Here is a 23756-nt window from a genome sequence, read left to right as displayed (position 1 = left end):
ATGGGGACAGTGTACGGGGAGTTTTACTCTGTATCGAATCCCGTGCTGTACCTGTCCTGGGAGTGTTTGTTGGGCTGTGTTCTATCCTCTCCCCACCCAATTGAAATGTAAATGAACATTGGGCTGGGGCTGGTTACTAATAAGCCAGGGAGCAGAACTTTAACCCCGGTGATCTTTGTGTCTGGATCATGATGACAATGAAAAGGTAAAGTTGTGCAGGATTGGACAGGCCTCTGTTTATTGGTGTTGGCGATTAACTCGTCCCACCCTTTTTCTGTCCCTCTCCAGACATGTTCAGGAAGCTCCTCAGCATCACTCACTGGACACAGAGAACGCGGGAGACCACCTTATGTCGGGACGAGCAGGGGGTTCTAAACCTTCGATTGCTGGGTGGGGCAGAGTACGGCCAGTTCCTCTACATTGCCGATCGCCAAGGTGGGAAGGGCCGGCACCTGACGGGGAAGCTGCAGGCAGGTGACCTGCTGCTGGAGGTGAATGAGACTCCTGTATCCGGCCTCACGCTCAGAGACACCCTTGGGCTCCTGGCAAACATCCCTGACCCTGTCCATATCAAAACAGCTCCACAAGGTGAGGCTATTTACAACAGATTGTCCCCTGTGAGAAAGAGAGAGAGAGAGAGAGAGAGAGTGCGTGGGGGGGCTGTGTGCGCATGCGTGGGGGGCTGTGTGCGTGTGGGGCAGTGTGCGCATGCGTGGGGGGGCTGTGTGCGTGCAGGGCTGTGTGCGTGTGGCGGCGCATGTGTGTATGGGAGGCTGCGTGCATGCGAGTGTGGCTGCGCATCTATGTGTGGGAGGGTGCGTGTGTGTGTGTTTGGCTGTGTTTCTGTGTGCGAGGATATGGGGCTGCGTTTCTGAGGGGGAGGGGATGCGTGTGTTTGTGTGTATCATACAGACAAGGCCCTTCGGCCCATCAAGTCTGCGCCAACAATAGCAACCACGAAAGTCACACTAATCCCATTTTTCTGTGCATGACCCCAATATTGCGATGATCTTTCAAGCTCATCCAAATATGTCTTAAAGATTGTAAGGTTTCCAGCCTCCATTACCCTTGCAGGCAGCTCATTCCAGATTACGAGTGAAGAATGAAAACATTTCTGAGTGAAAAAATGTTTTCTCAGGTCCCCTCTGAATTTCCTGCCCCTCACCCGATATCTATCCCCATTGTCATTGATCCCTCAACCAAAGAGGTTGTGTGTGTGTGGGGCTATGTGTGTGTTTTTGATTTGATTTATTATTGTCACATGTATTTACATACAGTGAAAAGTATTACTTCTTGCGCACTGCACAGACAAAACATACTGTTCATAGAGAAGGAAATGAGAGAGTGCAGAATGTAGTGTTACAGTCATAGCTGGGGAGTAGAGAAAGATCAACTTAATGCAAGGTAAGCTCATCCAAAAGTCTGACAGCAGCAGGGAAGAAGCTGTTCTTGAGTCGGTTGGGACGTGACTTCAGACTTTTGTATCTTTTTCCCGGTGGAAGAGAGAATGTCCAGGGTGCGTGGGACCCTTAATTATGCTGGCTGCTTTGCCGAGGCAGCGGGAAGTGTAGACAGAGTCAGTGGATGGGAGGCTGGTTTGCGTGTTGGATTGGGCTATATTCACGACCTTTTGTAGTTCCTTGTGATCTTGGGCAGAGCAGGAGCCATACCAAGCTGTGATACAACCAGAAAGAATGCTTTCTATGGGGCATCTGTAAAGGTTGGTGAGAGTCGTAGCTGAGGTGCCTAATTTCCTCAGTCCTCTGAGAAAGCCGAGGCGTTGGTGGGCCTTCTTAACCATAGTGTCGGCATGGGGGGGACCAGGACAGGTTGTTGGTGATCTGGACACCCAAAAACCTGAAGCTCTCGATCCTTTCTACTTTGTCCCCATTGATGAAGACAGGGGCATGTTCTCCACTAAGCTTCCTGAAGTCGATGACAATCTTTTGTGTGTGTGTGTGTGGGGGGGGGGGGGGGTAGCTGTGTGTGTGTGTGCGGGGGGGGGGGGGGGGGGCTGCGTGTGTGGGGGGGGGAGCTGTGTGTGTGTGGGGGGGAAGTTTTGTGTGTGGGGGGGGAGCTGTGTGTGTGTGGGGGGGAGCTGTGTGTGTGTGGGGGGGAGCTGTGTGTGTGTGTGGGGGGGAGCTGTGTGTGTGTGTGGGGGGGAGCTGTGTGTGTGTGTGGGGGGGAGCTGTGTGTGTGTGTGGGGGGGAGCTGTGTGTGTGTGTGGGGGGGAGCTGTGTGTGTGTGGGGGGGAGCTGTGTGTGTGTGTGGGGGGGAGCTGTGTGTGTGTGTGGGGGGGAGCTGTGTGTGTGTGTGGGGGGGAGCTGTGTGTGTGTGTGGGGGGGAGCTGTGTGTGTGTGTGGGGGGGAGCTGTGTGTGTGTGTGGGGGGGAGCTGTGTGTGTGTGTGGGGGGGAGCTGTGTGTGTGTGTGGGGGGGAGCTGTGTGTGTGTGTGGGGGGGAGCTGTGTGTGTGTGTGGGGGGGAGCTGTGTGTGTGTGTGGGGGGGAGCTGTGTGTGTGTGTGGGGGGGAGCTGTGTGTGTGTGTGGGGGAGCTGTGTGTGTGTGGGGGGGAGCTGTGTGTGTGTGGGTGAGAGCTGTGTGTGTGTGGGGGGGATCTGTGTGTGTGTGGGGGGGGGGCTGTGTGTGTGTGGGGGGGAGCTGTGTGTGTGTGGGGGGGAGCTGTGTGTGTGTGGGGGGGGAGCTGTGTGTGTGTGGGGGGGAGCTGTGTGTGTGTGGAGGGGAACTGTGTGTGTGTGGGGGGGAGCTGTGTGTGTGGGGGGGGAGCTGTGTGTGTGGGGGGGAGAGCTGTGTCTGTGGGGGGGGAGAGCTGTGTGTGTGGGGGGGGAGCTGTGTGTGTGGGGGGGGAGCTGTGTGTGTGGGGGGGGGGAGCTGTGTGTGTGGGGGGGGGGAGCTGTGCGTGTGGGAGGGGCTGTGCGTGTGGGAGGGGCTGTGCGTGTGGGAGGGGCTGTGTGTGTGGGAGGGGCTGTGTGTGTGGGAGGGGCTGTGTGTGTGGGAGGGGCTGTGTGTGTGGGAGGGGCTGTGTGTGTGGGGGGGGCTGTGTGTGTGGGGGGGGCTGTGTGTGTGTGTGTGGGGGGGCTGTGTGTGTGTGGGGGGATCTGTGTGTGTGTGTGGGGGGCTGTGTGTGTGTGTGTGGGGGGCTGTGTGTGTGGGGGGGCTGTGTGTGTGGGGGGGGCTGTGTATGTGTGTGGGGGGGGGCTGTGTGTGTGTGTGTGGGGGGGCTGTGTGTGTGTGTGGGGGGGGAGCTGTGTGTGTGTGTGGGGGGCTGTGTGTGTGTGTGTGTGTGGGGGGGGGGCTGTGTGTGTGTGTGTGGGGGGGGCTGTGTGTGTGTGTGTGTGTGTGGGGGGGGCTGTGTGTGTGTGGGGGGGGGGCTGTGTGTGTGTGTGTGTGTGTGGGCTGTGTGTGTGTGTGTGTGTGTGTGGGCTGTGTGTGTGTGTGTGGGGGGGGGCTGTGTGTGTGTGTGTGTGGGGGGGGATCTGTGTGTGTGTGTGTGGGGCTGTGTGTGTGTGTGTGGGGGGGGCTGTGTGTGTGTGTGTGGGGGGGGGGCTGTGTGTGTGGGGGGGGGCTGTGTGTGTGTGTGTGGGGGGGCTGTGTATGTGTGTGGGGGGGGGGCTGTGTATGTGTGTGGGGGGGGCTGTGTGTGTGTGTGTGTGTGTGTGTGTGTGTGTGTGGGGGGGGGGTCTGTGTGTGTGTGGGGGGGGGTCTGTGTGTGTGTGTGTGGGGGGGCTGTGTGTGTGTGGGGGGGGGGAGCTGTGTGTGTGTGTGGGGGGCTGTGTGTGTGTGTGTGTGTGTGTGTGGTGTGTGTGTGGGGGGGGGCTGTGTGTGTGTGTGGGGGGGGCTGTGTGTGTGTGTGTGTGTGTGTGTGTGTGTGTGTGTGGGGGGGGGCTGTGTGTGTGTGTGGGGGGTGCTGTGTGTGTGTGTGGGGGGCTGTGTGTGTGTGTGTGTGTGTGGGGGGGCTGTGTGTGGGGGGGGCTGTGTGTGTGTGTGGGGGACTGTGTGTGTGGGGGGGCTGTGTGTGTGTGTGTGTGGGAGGGGCTGTGTGTGGGGGACTGTGTGTGTGGGGGGGGCTCTGTGTGTGTGTGGGGGGCTCTGTGTGTGTGTGTGGGGGGGCTGTGTGTGTGGGGGGGCTGTGTGTGTGTGTGGGGGGGCCGTGTGTGTGTGTGTGGGGGCCGTGTGTGTGTGTGTGGGGGGAGCTGTGTGTGCGTGTGTGTGTGGGGGGCTGTGTGTGTGTGTGGGGGGGGCTGTGTGTGTGTGGGGGGGGCTGTGTGTGTGTGTGTGTGGGAGGGGCTGTGTGTGTGTGTGGGGGACTGTGTGTGTGGGGGGGGCTGTGTGTGTGTGTGGGGGGAGGGGGCTGTGTGTGTGTGTGGGGGGAGGGGGCTGTGTGTGTGTGTGTGGGGGGAGGGGGCTGTGTGTGTGTGTGTGTGTGTGGGGGGCTGTGTGTGTGTGTGTGGGGGGCTGTGTGTGTGTGTGGGGGGGGCTGTGTGTGTGTGTGGGGCTCTGTGCGTGCGTGCGCGTTCGCGGGGCCGTGCGCATGCGTGTTGTACTGAGCACGTGTTTGCGAGGTGGGTCTCACACATGTGGGCGGGGCAGGGCGTGTTGGCCTGGGCGTGGGCGGGGATCTGCGCACGTGGGCGGGGCAGGGCACGCACTTGCGGGGTGGGGCGCGCGCACGTGGGCGGGGCCCCACGTGTGGGCCTGTGCACGCGCGGGGCTCTGCACGCGCGCCTCTGTCTGTGGGGCTCTGTGCACGTGTGTCTGTCGGGCTCTTTGCATGTGCGTATCCGTGGCGCTCTGTGCGCGTGTGTGGCTGCGTGATGAGACCGGCTGTGAGCTCATTCTCTCCAACTTGCTGTCTCCCCAGGTTCCCAACTGAATGCTGACCTGCGGCACTACCTCAGACTGGTATTCACTAAAGGCTCAGCAGACTTTGAACTCCAGGACCGTATTCGCCTGAATCTCTATATCCGGGTGGTGCCGTGTAAGTACCTCGAATGCCCTGAGTGATGCCCAATGAATGACACAACAGGGTCATGTGACTGGACAAACAGGTACAAATGATGCTTTGAGTAACCTCCACACTGTGACTGAGGAACGACGGGGGAAGCTGGAGGCAGTGTGTTCCAGCAAGGGAGTGAAACATAGAGTTGTTTGCTCTGTTTCTGGGGAGGTTGCTGCATCATTTTTGATGGGACAGTGTCTCCTCTCTTTTGAATGTGGGTGTCTCTGCCTAGACCCAGCATTTATTCCCAATCCCTAATTGCCCCTTGAGAAGCTGCCATCTGAACCGTTGCAGTCCCTGAGGTGTAGGTACACTTAGTGCTGTTTGGGAGGGAGTTCCAGGATTTTGACCTAGCAACAGTGAAGGAACAGCCGATATATTTCCAAGTCAGTATAGCGAGTGTGGAGTGACTTTAAAGTAGGAGTATGATAATGGGTGTATCTTAGCCCCTACCGAGGCCTCGCACAAGCCATTAGTTCTTTATGGCCTTCCTAGCATGGGGCGGCACAGAAGAAGGCCAATCAAAAGACCACAAGAAAAAGGAGCAGACCAGCCATATAAATCCTGTGACTACCAGAGCAGGTCAGAGGCTGGGAATCCTGCGGTGAGTACCTCACCTCCTGACTTCCCCAAAGCCCGTCCACCATCTACAAGGCACAAGTCAGGAGTGTGGAATTCTCTTCACTTGCCTGGATGAGTGCAGCTCCAACAACACTCAAGAAGTTCAACACCATCCAGGACAAATCCGCCCGCTTTATCGGCACTCCATCCACCGCAATAAACATTCACTCCCTGCACCACTGATGTGAAGTGACAGCCATGTGTGCCATCTAAAAGGTGCAGGAGCTCAACACGTCCCTTAGGCAGCACCTTGCAAACCCACGACCATCTGGAAGGACAAGAGCAGCAGATACCCGGTTCTATACTTTATGTATTCAGATAGAGGGCAGAACGAGGCCCTTTCGCCCATTAAGTCTGCACCCACTCCCCGAAAGAGCATCCTACCCAGGCCCACTGCCCACCTGATGCCTATGTGACACCAACCTCCACCCATCACTGATGTCAAGCCTCGCTCCAAGAGGTGACATATCCCTCCCTAATTGGTCAAGCTCCCCATGACACCATTGCCCTCCCTGATCCCACCCACTCTCAGCTCATACAGTGCAAGCCCCAAAAATACAGAAAAGTACACAAATCACTGCTGCAGTGCTTCTTAACTTGCCCCTTACTGTCCCAAGATGTGGGGATTAGCGGGGTAAATATGTGGGGTTACTAGGATAGGGCCTGGGTATGATGCTCCGTTGGTGAGTTGGTGCCGACTCAATGGGCTGAATGGCCTCCTTCTGCACTATAATGATTCTACAATTCTATCCCCGTAACTCCACGCATTTATATGTCCAATCCACCTAACCCACACATCTTTTGAGTGTGGAAGCAAACTGGAGCACCCGGAGGAAACCCACGCAGACACAGGGAGAATGTGTAAACTCCACACAGATAGCCACCCAAGGCCAGAGTCATAAACTGGTGAGGCAGCAGTGCTAACAACTGTGCTACCGTGCCTCCCCACTTGTTAAGCCAAGTGTTCAATTTCCCTCTCTGTTTGACCCTACATCAATTGGCACGTGACCCAGGTACCAATGCAGAAATAACTACCTTTGATGTTTGACATTTTAGTTTGGAAACATAGGAAATAGGAGCAGGAGTAGGCCATTTGAATGGCTGATCCTCAATGTCAACACCATGTTCCCACCCTCTCCCTGTCTAGAAATCTTTCTCTTTGCTTCTTGAATACATTCAGTGACTTGGCGTCCACAGCTTTCTGTGGTAGAGAATTCCACAGGTTTACAAACCTCCTAGAGTGAAGAAATTCCTCCTCATCTCAGTCTCAAATAGTCTACCCCATATCCTGAGACTGACCCCTTGTTCCACCCAGAGGAAACAACATCACTGCATCCAGTCTGTCCAACCCTGTCAGAATTTTATACATTTCAATTAGATCCCCTCTTGTTCTTCCGAATTCCAGTGAGTACAGGCCCAATTGACCCAGTCTCTCAGACGACAACAAAAACAGAAAAATGCTGGAAAATCTCAGCACATCTGACAGCGTCTGTGGAGAGAGAATGGAGTCAACGTTTCGAGTCTAGATGATCCTTTGTCAGAGCTGGACAGCTCTCAGATGACAATCCTGTCACGAACATCTCAGATTCTCTGCCTATGTCACGCAGATCATGGCAACTGGATTCCCCCCCGCCCCCACAGCCCTGAGTTCCGGTCATGGTTAACCATAAGAATCATGAGATCAGGAGCAGTAGTTGGCATTTCAGCCCTCGAGCCTGCTCCGCCATTTAATGCGAACTTGGCTGATCTCATCTTGGCCTCAACTCCACTTTCCTGCCCGTTCACCATAGTCCTTCAAACCCTTACTAATTAAAAATCTGTCTACCTCTTCCTTAAATGTCCTCAATATCCCAGAATGCACCACACTCTGGGGTAGAGTGTGGTGCATTCTACCCACTCTAGAATTCCACAGACTTACGACCCTTTAAGAGGAATCATTTCTCTTCATCTCTTGTTTTAAATCTGCCACCTCTTATTCTAAAACTATGACTTCCTGTTCTAGATTGCCCCACAAGAGGAAAGATTCTCTTCACATCTACTTTGACAATCCCCCTTGTAAACCTCAATTAGACCTCCTCTGGTTCTTGTAAACTCCAGGAGTATAGGCCTAAACTGTCAAATCGCTCTTTATAAATCAAACCCCTCATATCTGGAATCAATCTAATGAAGCTCCTCTAAACCACCTCCATTGAAACTACATCCCTCCTCAAATGATGAGGAGTCTATCGATCCCCGACGTCCCCCCCCCCCACAACCTCCCCAACCCCCACTGTGACCGATCATCTTCATTTCCCCCACGTGACCACGCTGCCGTGAACTGTTTGCTCAACCTATCCCCTCCTCATCCACACGGGTTACCAGGTCAGGGGCTGAGGCTCCTCCATCATGACCATACAACCGTCAGACAGAGGAGCAGAAGTAGGCTACACGGCTGTACCATTCAATAAGGTCATGACCGATCTGATGTGACAGGTCAAGAAGGGGGTTAATTATAGTGGCCCTGATTTCTCCGCTCACTACCTGACTGCAAAGCTGTTTTTGATTTCTGGTTTCCCCCTTTATATGTGGTGTATTTTCCCAAACTTTTGAGTTTTGAAGTGATCCGAGCCTTTATTAATAACCCTACAGCAAACCTGAGATACGCTACACTAAAAGGGTTAGTTTATTTCTCACACTCTCAAAATTTTGTAACATTCGCCACTTTTGCACTCGTAGAATAAAAGGTTAGGGGAAAGACAGAGGTACAGGGCAAGAGCCTGACAAAAATAAGAGTTATGGTTTCAATTGAGCCCAGAGTCCTGTAAGTCAAAATGTCCAATGAGGGTTCTTTCGTCTGGTTGAATTCCGGGTCTGGGTCCTTGGGACTTGTTGCAGGTGGAGTCCGTTGAAGATGCAGAAAGGTATTCTTGTATCCAGGGAATAAGTTCACCCCATAGGTGAAATACAGGATTATTTTGGACGTCAGACTTTGGAGAGAGGTGGAGCTCAAAGACAGGCCGCTAACCTGGAGTCCCGTTTGCTCTTCAGAGGTTAAGAACATAAGAACTAGGAGCAGGAGTAGGCTATCTGGCCCCTCGAGCCTGCTCCGCCATTCAATAAGATCATGGCTGATCTTTTTGTGGACTCGGCTCCACTTACCCACCCGCTCACCATAACTCTTAATTCCTTTACTGTTCAAAAATGTATCTATCCTTGCCTTAAAAACATGCATTGAGGTAGCCTCAACTGCTTCACTGGGCAGGGAATTCCACAGATTCACAACCCTTTGTGTGAAGAAGTTCCTCCTTGACTCAGTCCTAAATCTGCTCCCCCTTATTTTGAGGCCATGCCCCCTAGTCCTAGTTTCACCTGCCAGTGGAAACAACTTCCCTGCTGCTATCTTATCTATTCCCTTCATAGTCTTGTATGTTTCTATAAGATCTCCCCTCATTCTTCTGAATTCCAATGAGTATACTCAGTCGACTCAGTTAAACCATGATGTTTGGAGAGGCATCACCCTCACTCACTGCTTCTTGGCTTGGGAGGGGGGAAACCTCATTCCCATTTGTCATTAAACTGTCTGCAAATGGATCACTGCCCCCTTAAATCCTCCTTTTGAAACTTTACAGGTCTCTCATTTGTGGTCTTTTATTAGTGCTGGCCGATCCTTGGCCAGTCTAACTCTGCAGCTGGGTGGAACACCTCTCTCCCTGTCGCCTGACTGTCTCAGAGCTCGCCTGGTGCCTACTTAATGCTTATTAACTCAATTTCCAGACCATCCTCTTTACTTGGTTTAAATTCCACCGGTCTCGCCTGGACATTTAGTTACTGCACAAACCTAAAGTTGGCCTTTTCTTTTAAATTCCAGGAACCGTGACTTAACTCCAAGGCACTGCTTTTGTTGCCTTCTCTGGGGCCCTTGAGCCCTCTCCAGCTCTCTGCCTAGCTGCAGACTTGTTGGTCTGTTCTCCACCACTTTGATTGCAATTAGCCTTGCCTTGCTACTCCAGCCCTTACTGCTGTGCTAACCGCTCTAAGAATTCAGAACTATTCAGGGTTCCCCTGTATCCCCACAGATCCTGGCTGGCTTTCTCCAGCGATGTTTCTGGACTTCTGGAAGTATTTTTCTGCGGGATGCCTCTAATTCCTCTATCTCCCCATCCAGTTCACATACTCTTCTTCGAAAGCTTCTGCCCTTCACATTCTCTCTTTTTCATCTCTTCTCTTCTTGCTTTCTAATTCTTGGAGTTCTCAGTCTTTTCCTCTCTGCTCCATTTGCGTTCTCAGCAATTCGACTTCTTTCCCTAGACCAGTTCACAATGTAATCTTCCGACCAGGTATTGTAATATTACACATCTCATAATCTCTACTCCGAAGTGCCGAGGTAACTCGTGGAGGGTGTCACGAGGGTCGAGACGTGACAGAAAATGTTTATTCAACAACCGGACTGTTTTATAAAGTCATTTATTTCCACCTGGGCTTTTAAAAGTGGAGAATTGCTGAGCTAACACATGGTTCAGCCAGTCACCTGGTGCCTTGCAGCAATTTCAAGGTAACAATGGATAAAAGCAAATTACTGCGGATGCTGGAAGCCAAAAGAGAAAATGCTGGAAAATCTTAGCAGGTCTGGCAGCATCTGTAAGGAGAGAAAAGAGCTGACAAAGGTTCGTCAGGACTCTAAACGTCAGCTGAGATTTTCCAGCATTTTCTGTCTTTGGGTTCAAGGTAACAATGGCTACAGTGACAAGGAGCCCGGTGCAGCTACCTCCGTACAAAAGGAAAACCTTTACAATTGTCCATAATGGTGTTCATGACAAAAGCATTAGCAGACCTAACACCACGGGGTTCAACAAAGGGAGCAGCAATTGGTTAATTTGCACCAGTCTCCTCAAAAGCAAAAGGAATTCTGACACCTGTCTTGGACATGTACATCTTGTATCCAACATCGAGGCGGTATGTCACATGACCTCCCCCAAGCTGCACTGTGATGATATCTGTTGGAACTGAACTCTGGCAGTTACTGTTTGACATCCAATGTGAACAGAACTCCAGAATGCCCTGACCAGAACTTAAACCCGATAAGAACTGGAAAGATAACATTGACTATTGCTAAGAGAATGAATCCGTGTGTGAGGGTGCTTGTCGTTTTGATATTTCCTTTCATTCCAGTGAAGGGAGGAAGTGTTACAATGATGGAGAAAAACCCTGAATTACCTACAGACATGTTGAACTTTCAAATAAGATTTGTGTTTTTGAAAATGGGACGCATAAATCAAAGATCATAGAATCCCTACAGTGCTGAAGGAGGCCATTCAGCCCATCAAGTCTGCACCGACCACAATTCCCCCCCAGGTCCTATTCCCGTAACCCCACATATTTACCCTGCCAATCCCCTGACACTGGGGTCAATTTAGCATGGCCAATCAACCTAACCCTAACCCGCACATCTTTGGACTGTGGGAGGAAACCGGGATGCCCGGAGGAACCCACGCTGACACTGGGAGAACATGCAAACTCCACATATACAGTAAGCCTAGGCTGGAATTGAACTCTGGTCCCTGGCGCTGTGAGACTGCTGTGCTTAACCACTGTGCCACCCGAGCATGTAACTTCTGGAAATGTAGGGTGATACTGAGAGAGAGAAACAGTGGAATACCATACCCTGTTTCCTGACATGGACATAGAAAATGCACGGAAGCCATACAGGAAGTTAACTGCCATCTCCTGTGGAGATAATGGGAGCTGATTATCATCTCAACAGGAATGATATCCTGTAAATAACATACCCAGTATTGTAGATTTGCATCTTCCAGGAACATACAAGAGGCTGAGATAAAGGCCGGCTGCAAAAAGTGGCCAGTATAGACTCGTGATGGGTGTGACGGAGTGTGTGACACAAGAGAAAAGACAGCAGCAGACAGCCTTGCAAAGGTTTTGTAGGTAACATTATCTCTATGATCGTTGAGGCAAGCCAAGTCAATCAAGGCCACAGTTGAAAAGGAAGCCAGGAAACTTCTCGGCTAAACTGCTGGATGCTGGAATCTCAAAACCAAATATTCAACTGCTGAAGTCAGCACTACTGAAATCTCAAAATGCAACGGCTGCAACGTTCCAACATCAACTCCCCACGGACAAGTCAAAGACTGATTCATATATATTTTTGAAAACCTTATTTATAGATTCAATTCTCATTTCGAATCTGTGTGAATGTAGGTGCATGTGTTTTAGTATATTCCTCACGCTTAATAGGAAATAAACTCACTCTGCTTTAACTTAAAGAAGCCTGGTTTGATATTGGGACTGTGAAAAGGGTATCCGCAAACAGAAGCGACCCATTTTAAAGTAATCTTGTTGCAACCAACTGAGGGGACGTTGAACAAAGAAAGGGAGCCAGTTCACCCCTTCTCACACTAGGGGTGCAACCCATAGATGACTGCCAGGAGTCATCTGACCTTCAGTGTTGTCAAGCTGTCAGAAGCAGGCATACCAAGAAAAGACATTTGAAATACAATGGATGCCCCACTAGTATAAATAAGATCCATTGACTCTGAGGTATTCCTTCAAACACAGACTTTAATTGATAAGCAATTTAAGGTGTGAAAAGAATTGACCCTTTTGACTACTGCAAGTGGTCAGGAGACTTCAGATCGCAAAATGACATTACCACCTGCCTTGGATGGAACAGTGACTCAACACGAGCAGCTATCTTTGCTTCATGCTATATTGAAAAGACTGCCTATGAGACAGATACCCCTTGAGACTTCTTCAGAGAAGCAAACCAGAGCTTCAACCCAGGGAGAGAAGGAGAGGCATTCGAAAATCACTGGGAAGTAACTGGGCAGCTAAAAGTGCCACATCTGCAGTACTGTAAAAGCAAGGAACCCCTCTCTCTTCCCTGCAACGATTCATTGATGCAATCGGCCAATTATTGCGACGCATGGCCTACACACCTGGCATCACACTGACACTGAAATTCGTATACCACACTGCTCATTGACAAGGGGCTTTGTTCTTAGGTTATTTTAAATTGACTCAGTCACTCCAAGAGTAAGAAATACACACCCACATGCAAATACATTGCTCACTTGTACAACTTTGGGAAATCGTTAAGAGGCCATGACAGGCATGAAAAGCAACCTCTCTTTCTCTCTTCTCTCCCCCCCCCCCCCCCCCCCCCCCACTCCCGCACCTTGCAATGAATTCCCAACTGAGCACTCATTCCTTTTCACATCCTTGTCATCCTACTCTAGTTTCTCATGGATCATTCACTCGACACTTCTGACTGAAGACTGTTCCGGCTGCTTCAGCCTTATCTTTTGCACTGATGTGCTGGGCTCCTCCATCATTGAGAATGGGGATATTTGTGGAGACTCCTCCTCCAGCGAGTTGTTTAATTGTCCATCACCATTCACGGCTGGATGTGGCGGGACTGCAGAGCTTAGATCTGATCTGTTGGTTGTGGGATCACTTAGCTCTGTCTATCACTTGCTGTTTGGCATGCAAGTAATCCTGTCCTGTAGCTTCACCAGGCTGACTCCTCATTTTTAGATGTACCTGATGTTGCTCCTGACATGCCCCCCTGCACTCTTTATCGAATCATGATTGATCCCCTGAGTTGGTGGTAATGTTGAGTGGGGGATATGCGGGCTATGAGGTTACAGATTGTGGTTGAGTACAATTCTGCTGCCGCTAATGATCCACAGCACCTCATGGATCCCAGTCTTGAGTTGTTGAATCTGTTCAATGTCTATCCCATTTAGTACAGTGTTTGCCGCACAACACAACAGAGAGTATCCTCAATGTAAAGATGGGACTTCGCCTCCACAAGGACTGTGCAGTGGTCACTCCTACCGATGCTGTCGTGGACAGATGCGTCTGTGGCAGGCAGGTTGGTGAGGATGAGGTCAAGTATGTTTTCCCCTCTTGTTGGTTCCCTCACCACCTGCCGCAGTTCCAGTCTAACCCGGCCAGCTCGGTCTGTGGTGGAACTACATTGAAGTCCCCACCCAGAGTACATTCTGCGCCCTTACCACCCTCAGCGCTTCCTCCAAGTGGTGTTCAACATGGAGGGGAACTGACTCATCAGCTGAGGAGGGATGCTACGTGGTAATCAGCATGAGGTTTCCTTCCCCATGTTTGATCTGGTGCCATGAGGTTTTATGGGTTCCAGAGTCGACGTTGAGGACTCCCATGCCAACTTCCCCCCGACTGTATACCACCGTGCCGCCCGCCACCTCTGCTGGCTCTGTCCTGCCAGTGGGACAAGACACACCCAGCAATGGTGATGGAGTCTGGGACATTATCTGTAAGATATGATTCCATGAGTATGACCACGTCAGGCTGTTGCTCAACTAGTCTGTGGGACAGCTCTCCCAATTTTGACACAAGCCCCCAGATGTTCGTACGGTGGACTCAGCAGGATCAACAGGGCTGGGTTTGCCAGAGTTGTTTCCGGTGCCTAGGCTGATGCCGCGTGGTCCATTCAGTTTGATTCCTTATGAACTTCTCGATGTAACTGAGTGACTAGCTGGAGCCATTTCAGAGGGCAGTTAAGAGTCAGCTACATAAAGTTTATTTATTAGTCACAAGTAAGACTTACATTAACATTGCAGTGAAGTTACTGTGAAATTCTCCTAGTCGCCACACTCCAGCGCCTGTTCGGGTCAATGCACCTAACCAGCACGTCTTTCAGAATGTGGGAGGAAACCGGAGCACCCGGAGGAAACCCACGCAGACACGGGGAGAACGTGCAAACTCCACACAGACAGTGACCCAAGTCCGGAATCGAACCTGGGTCCCTGGCGCTGTGAAGCAGTAGTGCTAACCACTGTGCCACCATGCCACCCATGGCTGTGGGTCTGGAGTCACGTGTAGGCCAGATCGGGTAAGACAGCAGATTTCCTTCCCTACAGAACATTAGTGATCCAGGTGGGTTTTTACAACAATGGAAAGTGATTTCATGGTCACCATTACTAGCTTTTAAATGGAGATTTTATTAATTAAATTCAAATTCGACTGTGCTGTGGGGAGATTCGAACCCCCTGTACCCAGAGCATTGGCCTGGGCTACCGGATTACGAGATCTCGGGGGTTTCTGGAGCTTTTGCCATCGAAAGAGATGCTTCAATCAGAGCACAGTCTCTGTTTTAATGCAGGAAATGCCGCGACCTATACTGGGCATAGCAAGATCCCACAAACCGCTACCTGATGTATGAGCAAAGAATTATTTTTTAATTGCGAAATAAATGTTGACTCCACCATCGTGGAAAGAATGGGCCGGAATGGGGGTGTGTGGGGCGGGGGGGAGGGAATGGTTGACAGGAGTCAATCAGAACCCCTACCCACTCCACCCCACCCCCACCCCACCCCCCCCCACCCCCACCTGAGGTAAAAATGTCGATACCTGAGTCACTGCACTATGGTCTCCTCTAGTAGCTGGTTGAAGGGGCAGAGTGGCCTCCTTCGCTTCTCCTTCTGGTGAAATCCCATGGACTGATGTGTCCCATTTTGTTCCGACAGGTACGACCAGGGCCCCTCGGGATGGGGAAGTTCCAGGTGTCGACTACCATTTCATCAGCCTGTCAGAGTTTCAGGCCCTGGAGAGGGCGGGTGGACTTCTGGAGAGCGGAAAGTTTGAAGGTAATCCTCTCCTCACTCCCATCACTGTGGCATGGAGGAACCCTTCGAGCCTGCTCTGCCATTTTAATACGATCATGGCTGATCGGACACTTCAATGCCTTTGACACACACTATCCCCATAATCCTTTACATTACCCAGCAATCTCTGCTTTAAACATACTCGATGACTGAGCATCCACAGTCATATAGGATAGAGAATTCCAAAGATTCACAACCCTCCATGTAAAGAACTTACTCATGTTGGTCCTAAGTGACTGCCCCCTTATTTTGAAATTATGCCCTCTATTCTAGACTCTCCAGCCAAGGGCAACATCTTACCTGTTTCTACCCTGCCTATTCCTTTCAGTATTTTGTAGGTTTCAATGAGATCACCTCTCATTCTTCAAAACTCCAGAGAATACAGGCCCAGTTTGCCCAATCTCTCTTCACAGCAGCGTCTCACCATCCCTGGACAAGTCTGGTGAACCTTTGTTGCCCTCCTTCTATGGCAATAATATCCTTTCGGAGGTAAGGGGACCAAAACTGCACACGGTTCGCAAAGGGAGAAGCTGGAATATCGTGGGCTGCATATTCTATAAATAATCCGCCACATTCACCCATCACCCCCAACCACTCACTTCTCCACCTTCCCTCTCAATCCGGCAACAACTCCATAAAAAGAATTATCATCCTTGTTTTCAAATTGCTTCACAGTCTCACCAGCTTGACACTATCTTTGTACCAACCGTCTCTATCTCTGTACCAACCATCCCTATTTCTGTACCAACCCTCCCTATCACTGTGCCAACCCTCCCGAGCTCTGTGCCAACCCTCCCGAGCTCTGTGCCAACCCTCCCGAGCTCTGTGCCAACCCTCCCGAGCTCTGTGCCAACCCTCCCGAGCTCTGTGCCAACCCTCCCGAGCTCTGTGCCAACCCTCCCGAGCTCTGTGCCAACCCTCCCGAGCTCTGTGCCAACCCTCCCGAGCTCTGTGCCAACCCTCCCGAGCTCTGTGCCAACCCTCCCGAGCTCTGTGCCAACCCTCCCGAGCTCTGTGCCAACCCTCCCGAGCTCTGTGCCAACCCTCCCGAGCTCTGTGCCAACCCTCCCGAGCTCTGTGCCAACCCTCCCGAGCTCTGTGCCAACCCTCCCGAGCTCTGTGCCAACCCTCCCGAGCTCTGTGCCAACCCTCCCGAGCTCTGTGCCAACCCTCCCGAGCTCTGTGCCAACCCTCCCGAGCTCTGTGCCAACCCTCCCGAGCTCTGTGCCAACCCTCCCGAGCTCTGTGCCAACCCTCCCGAGCTCTGTGCCAACCCTCCCGAGCTCTGTGCCAACCCTCCCGAGCTCTGTGCCAACGCTCCCGAGCTCTGTGCCTACCCTCCCGAGCTCTGTGCCTACCCTCCCGAGCTCTGTGCCTACCCTCCCGAGCTCTGTGCCTACCCTCCCGAGCTCTGTGCCTACCCTCCCGAGCTCTGTGCCTACCCTCCCGAGCTCTGTGCCTACCCTCCCGAGCTCTGTGCCTACCCTCCCGAGCTCTGTGCCTACCCTCCCGAGCTCTGTGCCTACCCTCCCGAGCTCTGTGCCTACCCTCCCGAGCTCTGTGCCTACCCTCCCGAGCTCTGTGCCTACCCTCCCGAGCTCTGTGCCTACCCTCCCGAGCTCTGTGCCTACCCTCCCGAGCTCTGTGCCTACCCTCCCGAGCTCTGTGCCTACCCTCCCGAGCTCTGTGCCTACCCTCCCGAGCTCTGTGCCTACCCTCCCGAGCTCTGTGCCTACCCTCCCGAGCTCTGTGCCTACCCTCCCTACCTCTGTGCCAGCCCTCCCTACCTCTGTACCAGCCCTCCCTACCTCTGTACCAGCCCTCCCTACCTCTGTACCAGCCCTCCCTACCTCTGTACCAGCCCTCCCTACCTCTGTACCAGCCCTCCCTACGTCTGTACCAGCCCTCCCTACGTCTGTAACCGCCCTCCCTACCTCTGTAACCGCCCTCCCTACCTCTGTACCGGCCCTCCCTACCTCTGTAACCACCCTCCCTACCTCTGTAACCACCCTCCCTACCTCTGTAACCACCCTCCCTACCTCTGTGCCAGCCCTCCCTACCTCTGTAACCACCCTTCCTATCTCTGTATCGGCCCCCCCTATCTCTGTACCAGCCCTCCCTATCTCTGCAAGCTCCTCCATTTCCTATGACCCTCCCTGTCGTTATAACTTCCTCCAGCCTCTATAACCCTCCCTATCTCTCTAGCCTCCTTCAACCTCTGCAACTTTCCCTATCTCTATATCCTCCTTCAACCTCTGCAACCCTCCCTATCTCTGTAACCTCCTGCCTCTGCAACCCTCCCTGTCTCTGTAAAGTCCTTCAGCCACTCCAACCTACCCTATCTCTGTAACGTCCTCCAGCTGCTACACCCTCCCTATCTCTGTTGCCACAAACTACACTGATGTTATCTGTGAAGGTGTCCCAGATTGAAACACTGGTTTGTGATGTTGCATAGTTCTGTTTTTGGAATGTTGCGAGGAATACCGTGAAACCCCAGTAAGAAGAACTAATCCAGTCATTGTATAACAAGTATTAAAGACTATTTATTGAATTAAAGGAAAGACAAATATGAACTGGACAAAAATACTCTAAGACAATTAAGTATATTAATCACCAAAAACACACACTGTTTATGTGGAAATTACCCTTGTTCCAAATGATCATGGTGGTCCAGTGGTTAGCACTGCTGCCTCAAAGCACCAGGGACCTGGGTTCAATTCCCAGCTTGGGTCACTGTCTGTGTGGAGTTTGCATGTTCTCCCCGTGTCTCTGTGGGATTCCTCCGGGTGCTCCGGTCTCCTCCCACAATCTGAAAGATGTACAGGTTAGGTGCATTGTCCATGCTAAATTCTCCCTCAGTGTACCCGAACAGGCGCCGGAGTGTTTTAAGTATTTTTTAAGTTTATTTTTTAATAGGCTTACATTAACACTGCAATGAAGTCACTGTGAAAATCCCCTAGTCGCCACACTCCAGCGCCTGTTCAGGTACAGTGGATATGGGTGCAGTGGGTTCGGGTATGGTGGCACAGTGCTAACCACAATGCTATAACTTCCTCCAACCTCCCTATCTCTGTAACCTCTGCAATCCTCCCTTTCTCTGTAACCTCCTCCGTGCTGCCTAGTGTGCCGACCAGGGGATTTTTACAATAACTTTGGTGCAGTGTTAATGTAAGCCTACTTGTGACAATAAATAAAATAAAATATATCGACGATCCCTGAATTCTTTTAAGTCTTCCATCTTCCCAATTTCAGGAATCCTTACAGTACAGAAGGAGGCCATTCAACCCATCAAGTCTGTACCGAACACAATCCCACCCAGGCCCTATTCCCGTTACCCCTGATATTTACCTTGCTAATCCCCCTGACACTAGAGTCAATTTAACATGGCCAATCAACCTAACCTGCACATCTTTGGACTGTGGGAGGAAACCGGAGCACCCGGAGGAAACCCACGCAGACACGAGGAGAATGTGCAAACTCCACACAGACAGTGATCCGAGGTGGGAATTGAACCCGGGGCCCTGGCACTGTGAGGCAGCAGTGCTAACCACTGTGTCACTGTGCCACCCCAAACAACATCCAAGTTAAATAAATCCATAAATCAAATCCAGTTTATAGTTACCACACAATACAGGGCTGAGAAACATTTTTGCTGGTCCAGTGAAGATATTAAAACTGCCTTTATAAAGTTTTCTGTATGCCTTGGCTCTAAGACTTAGATGCGTGCCTATGCTTCTGGCTGTGAATTGTAACCTGGTCTCTCGACGGTTAGATGTAAACTGCCTGCCTGCTTCTGAGGGTGCTGGCAATTATACCATTTTAACTCTTTAACTCTTCATTCTGTGTATTTGGCTGTCTACATCTCTCAAATCCCGTGAATCTAGAAATTAGCATATGTTTACCTCCACTGATCTCTCAGTCATCTCAGTAATCTGCTTCCTACTGATAAGGCGATTTACAGTTGATTCTATCTGAATAGCTGCTAATCTCATTATTGGAAAATTACATCTTTTGAATGCTTGCCACTGTTGTCACTAGGCTGATACGTACCTGTTGCTGGCCTGGTCGCATCTGATCATGTCCTGTTAAATTCTTGTTGCTGCTGTTACGAGGCAGATTCATGGCACTGTAACCTTCACCCTGACAATCCTCCCTATCTCTGTAACTTCCTCCAGCCCCAACAACCCTCCCAATCTCTGTAAGCCCCTCCAGCCCGACAATTCTTCCAGTCTGTGTCCTCTAGCCTGACAATCCTCCCTATCTCTGTAACCTCCAGCCCCTACAATCCTCCTGATCACTTTAACCTCCTCCAACCCCTACAACCTGCCTAACTCTGACCTACAGAATTTAAAGGCCTTCCCACCTCTGAAAACTTCTGCCCCTACAATCTATCTCTGTATATAATAGTATATGAGGTGGAGATGCCGGCATTGGACTGGGATGGGCACAGTAAGAAGTCTCACAACTCCAGGTTAAAGTCCAACAGGTTTATTTGGAATCTCGAGCTTTTGGAGTGCTGCTCCTTTCTCAGGTGAGCTTTCGGAGCACTGCTCCTTCCTCAGACTCACCTGAGGGATATGGTTTCTCCAGTATTTTGGCAGCACGGTGGCACAGTACTGCTGCCTCACAGCGCCAGTGACCTGGGTTCGATTCCCGGCTTGGGTCGCTGTCTATATGGAGTTTGCACATTCTTCCCGTGTCTGCGTGGGTTTCCCCCGGGTGCTCCGGTTTCCTCCCATAGTCCAAAGATGTGCTGGTTAGATGGACTGGTCATGTTAAATTTCCCCTTGGTTGTCAGGCTTGGTGACTAACTAGGGTAAATGCATGGGGTTAGGGCCTGGGTGGGATTATAGTTGGTGCAGACTCGATGGGCCAAATGGCCTTCTTCTGCACTGTAGGATTCTATAGGAAGGAGCAGCGCTCCAAAAGCTTGTCATTCCAAATAAATCTGATGGACTTTAACCAGGTGTTGTGAGACTTCTTACTACAGTAATATATATAATGTATCTAACCTGTATCTATCTCTGAAACTTCCTCCAGTCAGAATCTGTCCTGGGAGTGTTTGATGGGGACAGTGTAGAGGGAGCTTTACTCTGTATCTAACCCCGTGCTGTACCTGTCCTGGGAGTGTTTGATGGGGACAGTGTAGAGGGAGTATATACCATGTTGGTTTCAGTTTCTTTGTAACTGTGACTCTCTGTTCTGATGTTAGGAAACTATTATGGGACACCTGTGCCCCCAATTCTTCCCACGGATGGCACTTTAATCCTGGAGCCTTCCATGCTGAGGCATGCCTCACGCAGCAAGTCGTTCATCAATTTGGAAAAGCGGCCTGGCAGGGACGAGGGCCCAGGGAGTCGGGCGGGAGAGCTGCAGGAGACCTCCACGCACCCAGGTGAGCTGCCTGTCTTTCTGCCCAGTCTGATACCTCGCATCGAAGCAATTTGCTACCCACCAGCAGCTTGGATGTCTGGGTCATTGTGGGATTGGGGTGTGCAACGGGTGGCACTGCCTGGAGCAAGCCCGGTCAGGATCCAGCTACCACAACAGGCCCAGGCTCCAACTACCTCCAGCAGGCTCAGGCTCCAGCTGCTACCAGCAGGCTCAGGCTCCAGCTGCTACCAGCAGGCTCAGGCTCCAGCTGCCTGCAGCAAGCCCAGGCCCAGGCCCAAGCTCCAGCTGCTACCAGCAGACCCCAGACCAGGCTCCCAGCTGCCAGCAGCAGGCTCAGGCCCAGGCTCCAGTTGCCACCAGCAGGCCCAGGCCAGGCTCCGGCTGCTACCAGCAGGTCCAGGTTCCAGCTGCCACCAGCAGGCTAAGGCCCAGGATCCAGCTGCCTCCAGCAGGCCCAGGCTCCAGCTGCCTCCAGCAGGCCCAGGCTCCAGCTACCTCCAGCAGGCCCAGGCTCCAGCTGCCTGCAGCAAGCCAGGCCCTTGCTCCAGCTGTGGCTTTTGCTGTGATCAGAGAGTCTGGTTGGGTTGGAGTAAGGGGGACGGAAGGTCCAGGCCAGAGGCTCGAGGTGGGAAAAAGGAAGGCCGGGAGATGGACGGAATGGGTCAGTGGGACCGGAGGATTCATGGATTCATTGTTTGGATGTTTTCAGGCACCAACTGGGCATTTGAGCGCCTGCACTGGATTGTCACAGGGGGATTGACCTCTTGTACAGGAAGCCTGATATTGGGATTGTCCAGAAACCAGACCTTTTGGAAGAAAATGGACTAGTTAATGACAGGCAGCATGGTTTTGTACGGGGAAAGTCATGTCTCACCAACTTGATTGTGTTTTTTGAAGAGTTGACAAAGATAATTGATGAGGGAAGGGTTGTGGATGTAGTTTGTATGGACTTTAGTAAGACTTTTGACAAATTCCCACATGGCAGAATGGTACAAAAACTAAAATCACATGGGATTCTGGGTGGGCTGTGTAAATGGATACAGAACTGGCTTGGTTGTAGAAATGCGCCCTAATGCTCCCTCCACTCACATTGTCTGTACCTTTAAGACTTGATTAGCTGTAAAGACTCACATTCCAATCATTATTCATGTAAATTGAGTTTGTGTCTTTGTGCCCTGTTTGTGATCAGAACTCCCACCCACCTGACGAAGGAACAGCCTGTTCCAAAAGCTAGTGGCTTTTGCTACCAAATAAACCTGTTGGACTTGAACCTGGTGTTGTTAGACTTCCTACTTGGTTGTGGAAGACAGAGAGTAGCGTTGGAAGGGTATTTTTCAGAATGGGGATCCAGCTAGTGGTGTTCCACAGGGATCAGTGCTGGGACCTCTGTTGTTTATAGTATATATAAATGATCTGGAGGAAAATGTGGGTGGTGTGATTAGTAAATTTGTGGATTACACAAAGATTGGTGGAGTTACTGATAGTGCCGGAGATTGTCAAAGGATACAACAGGATGTAGATAGATTAGAGACTTGGGCACAGAAATGGCAGGTGGATTTTAACCCGGACAAATACAAGGTGATACATTTTGGAGGATCAAATTTAGATGTGAAGTATGCTGGAAATGGCAGAACCCTTAGGAACATTAACATACAGAGGGATCTGGGCGTGCAGGTCCACAGTTCCCTAAACGCGGCAAGACAGGTGGCCAAGGTGATTAAAAAGGCATTTGGCATTCTTGCCTTCATCAGCCAGGGCATTGAGTACAGGAGTTGGGAAATCATGTTGCAGCTATATAAAACCTTGGTTAGGCAGCATTTGGAGTATTGCATGCAGTTCTGGTCACCACACTCCCGGAAGGATGTGGGAGCTTTGGAGAGAGTGCAAAGAAGGTTCACCAGGATGTTGCCTGGTCTCGAGGGTGTTGGCTTTGAAGAGAGGTTGAATAAACTAGGATTGTTTTCACTGGAAAGACTATAAAAATGATGAGATGCACAGACAGGGTGGATAGTCAGAGGCTTTTTCCCAGGGTGGAAATGTCAGTTACAAAGGTGAGAGGGGAAAAGTTTAAGGGAGATGCGTGGAGGAAATTTTTCACACAGAGAGTAGTGGGTGTCTGGAACGTGTTGCAAGAGGAGGTGGTGGAAGCAGGCGCATTAGCAACATTGAAGAGACATCTGGATGGATACCTGATTAGGGAGAATAGAGGGATACCCACCGAGTAAGGGCAGAAAGTTTTTTTTTAGTTTAGTTCAGGCATCATGATCGGCACAGGCTTGGAGGGCCGAAGGGCCTGTTCCTTTTCCTTGTTCTATGTTCTTTGTCCTGGATCACATGATTATCCAGGGACCCCCGGTCACGTGGTTATCCCGGGACCCGTGGGTCACACAGTTATCCTGGGACCCCCGGGTCACACAGTTATCCCGGGAACCCCAGGCCACGCAGTTATCCCGGGACCCCCGGGTCACACGGTTATCCCAGGACCCCCGGGTCACGCGGTTATCCCGGGACCCCCCAGGTCACGCGGTTATCCCAGGACCCTCGGGTCACGCGGTTATCCCAGGACCCTCGGGTCACGCGGTTATCCCGGGACCCTCGGGTCACGCGGTTATCCCGGGACCCTCGGGTCACGCGGTTATCCTGGGACCCTCGGGTCACGCGGTTATCCCGGGACCCTCGGGTCACACGGTTATCCCGGGTCCCTCGGGTCACGCGGTAATCCCGGGACCCTCGGGTCACGCGGTAATCCCGGGACCCTCGGGTCACGCGGTTATCCCGGAACCCCCGGGTCACGCGGTTATCCCGGGACCCTCGGGTCACGCGGTTATCCCGGAACCCCCGGGTCACGCGGTTATCCCGGGAACCCCCGGGTCACACGGTTATCCCGGGACCCCCGGGTCACGCGGTTATCCCGGGACCCCCCGGGTCACGCGGTTATCCCAGGACCCTCGGGTCACGCGGTTATCCCAGGACCCTCGGGTCACACGGTTATCCCGGGACCCTCGGGTCACGCGGTTATCCCGGGACCCTCGGGTCACGCGGTTATCCCGGGACCCTCGGGTCACGCGGTTATCCCAGGATCCTCGGGT

At 51.9% G+C, this 23756-nt stretch overlaps 1 protein-coding gene across 1 annotated transcript in view; it reads left to right on the top strand.

The window, feature by feature from the left end:
- Positions 1 to 132: 132 nt before the first annotated feature.
- LOC144487535 (membrane-associated guanylate kinase, WW and PDZ domain-containing protein 3-like) overlaps positions 133 to 23756 on the top strand; it is a 79046-nt gene continuing 55422 nt past the window's right edge. The window contains exons 1-5 of the mRNA XM_078205620.1: positions 133 to 205; positions 289 to 588; positions 4880 to 4996; positions 15136 to 15255; positions 20486 to 20668. Of these exons, the coding sequence (XP_078061746.1) occupies positions 291 to 588; positions 4880 to 4996; positions 15136 to 15255; positions 20486 to 20668 (718 nt within the window). The 5' untranslated portion in view covers positions 133 to 205; positions 289 to 290. The remainder of the gene's footprint in view (positions 206 to 288; positions 589 to 4879; positions 4997 to 15135; positions 15256 to 20485; positions 20669 to 23756) is intronic.

This window comes from Mustelus asterias, unplaced genomic scaffold (genome assembly GCF_964213995.1).
Source record: "Mustelus asterias unplaced genomic scaffold, sMusAst1.hap1.1 HAP1_SCAFFOLD_853, whole genome shotgun sequence".
NCBI lineage: Eukaryota > Metazoa > Chordata > Chondrichthyes > Carcharhiniformes > Triakidae > Mustelus > Mustelus asterias.
Note: the sequence above shows the minus strand (reverse complement) of the source record. Positions and strands in the feature narration are given on the sequence as shown.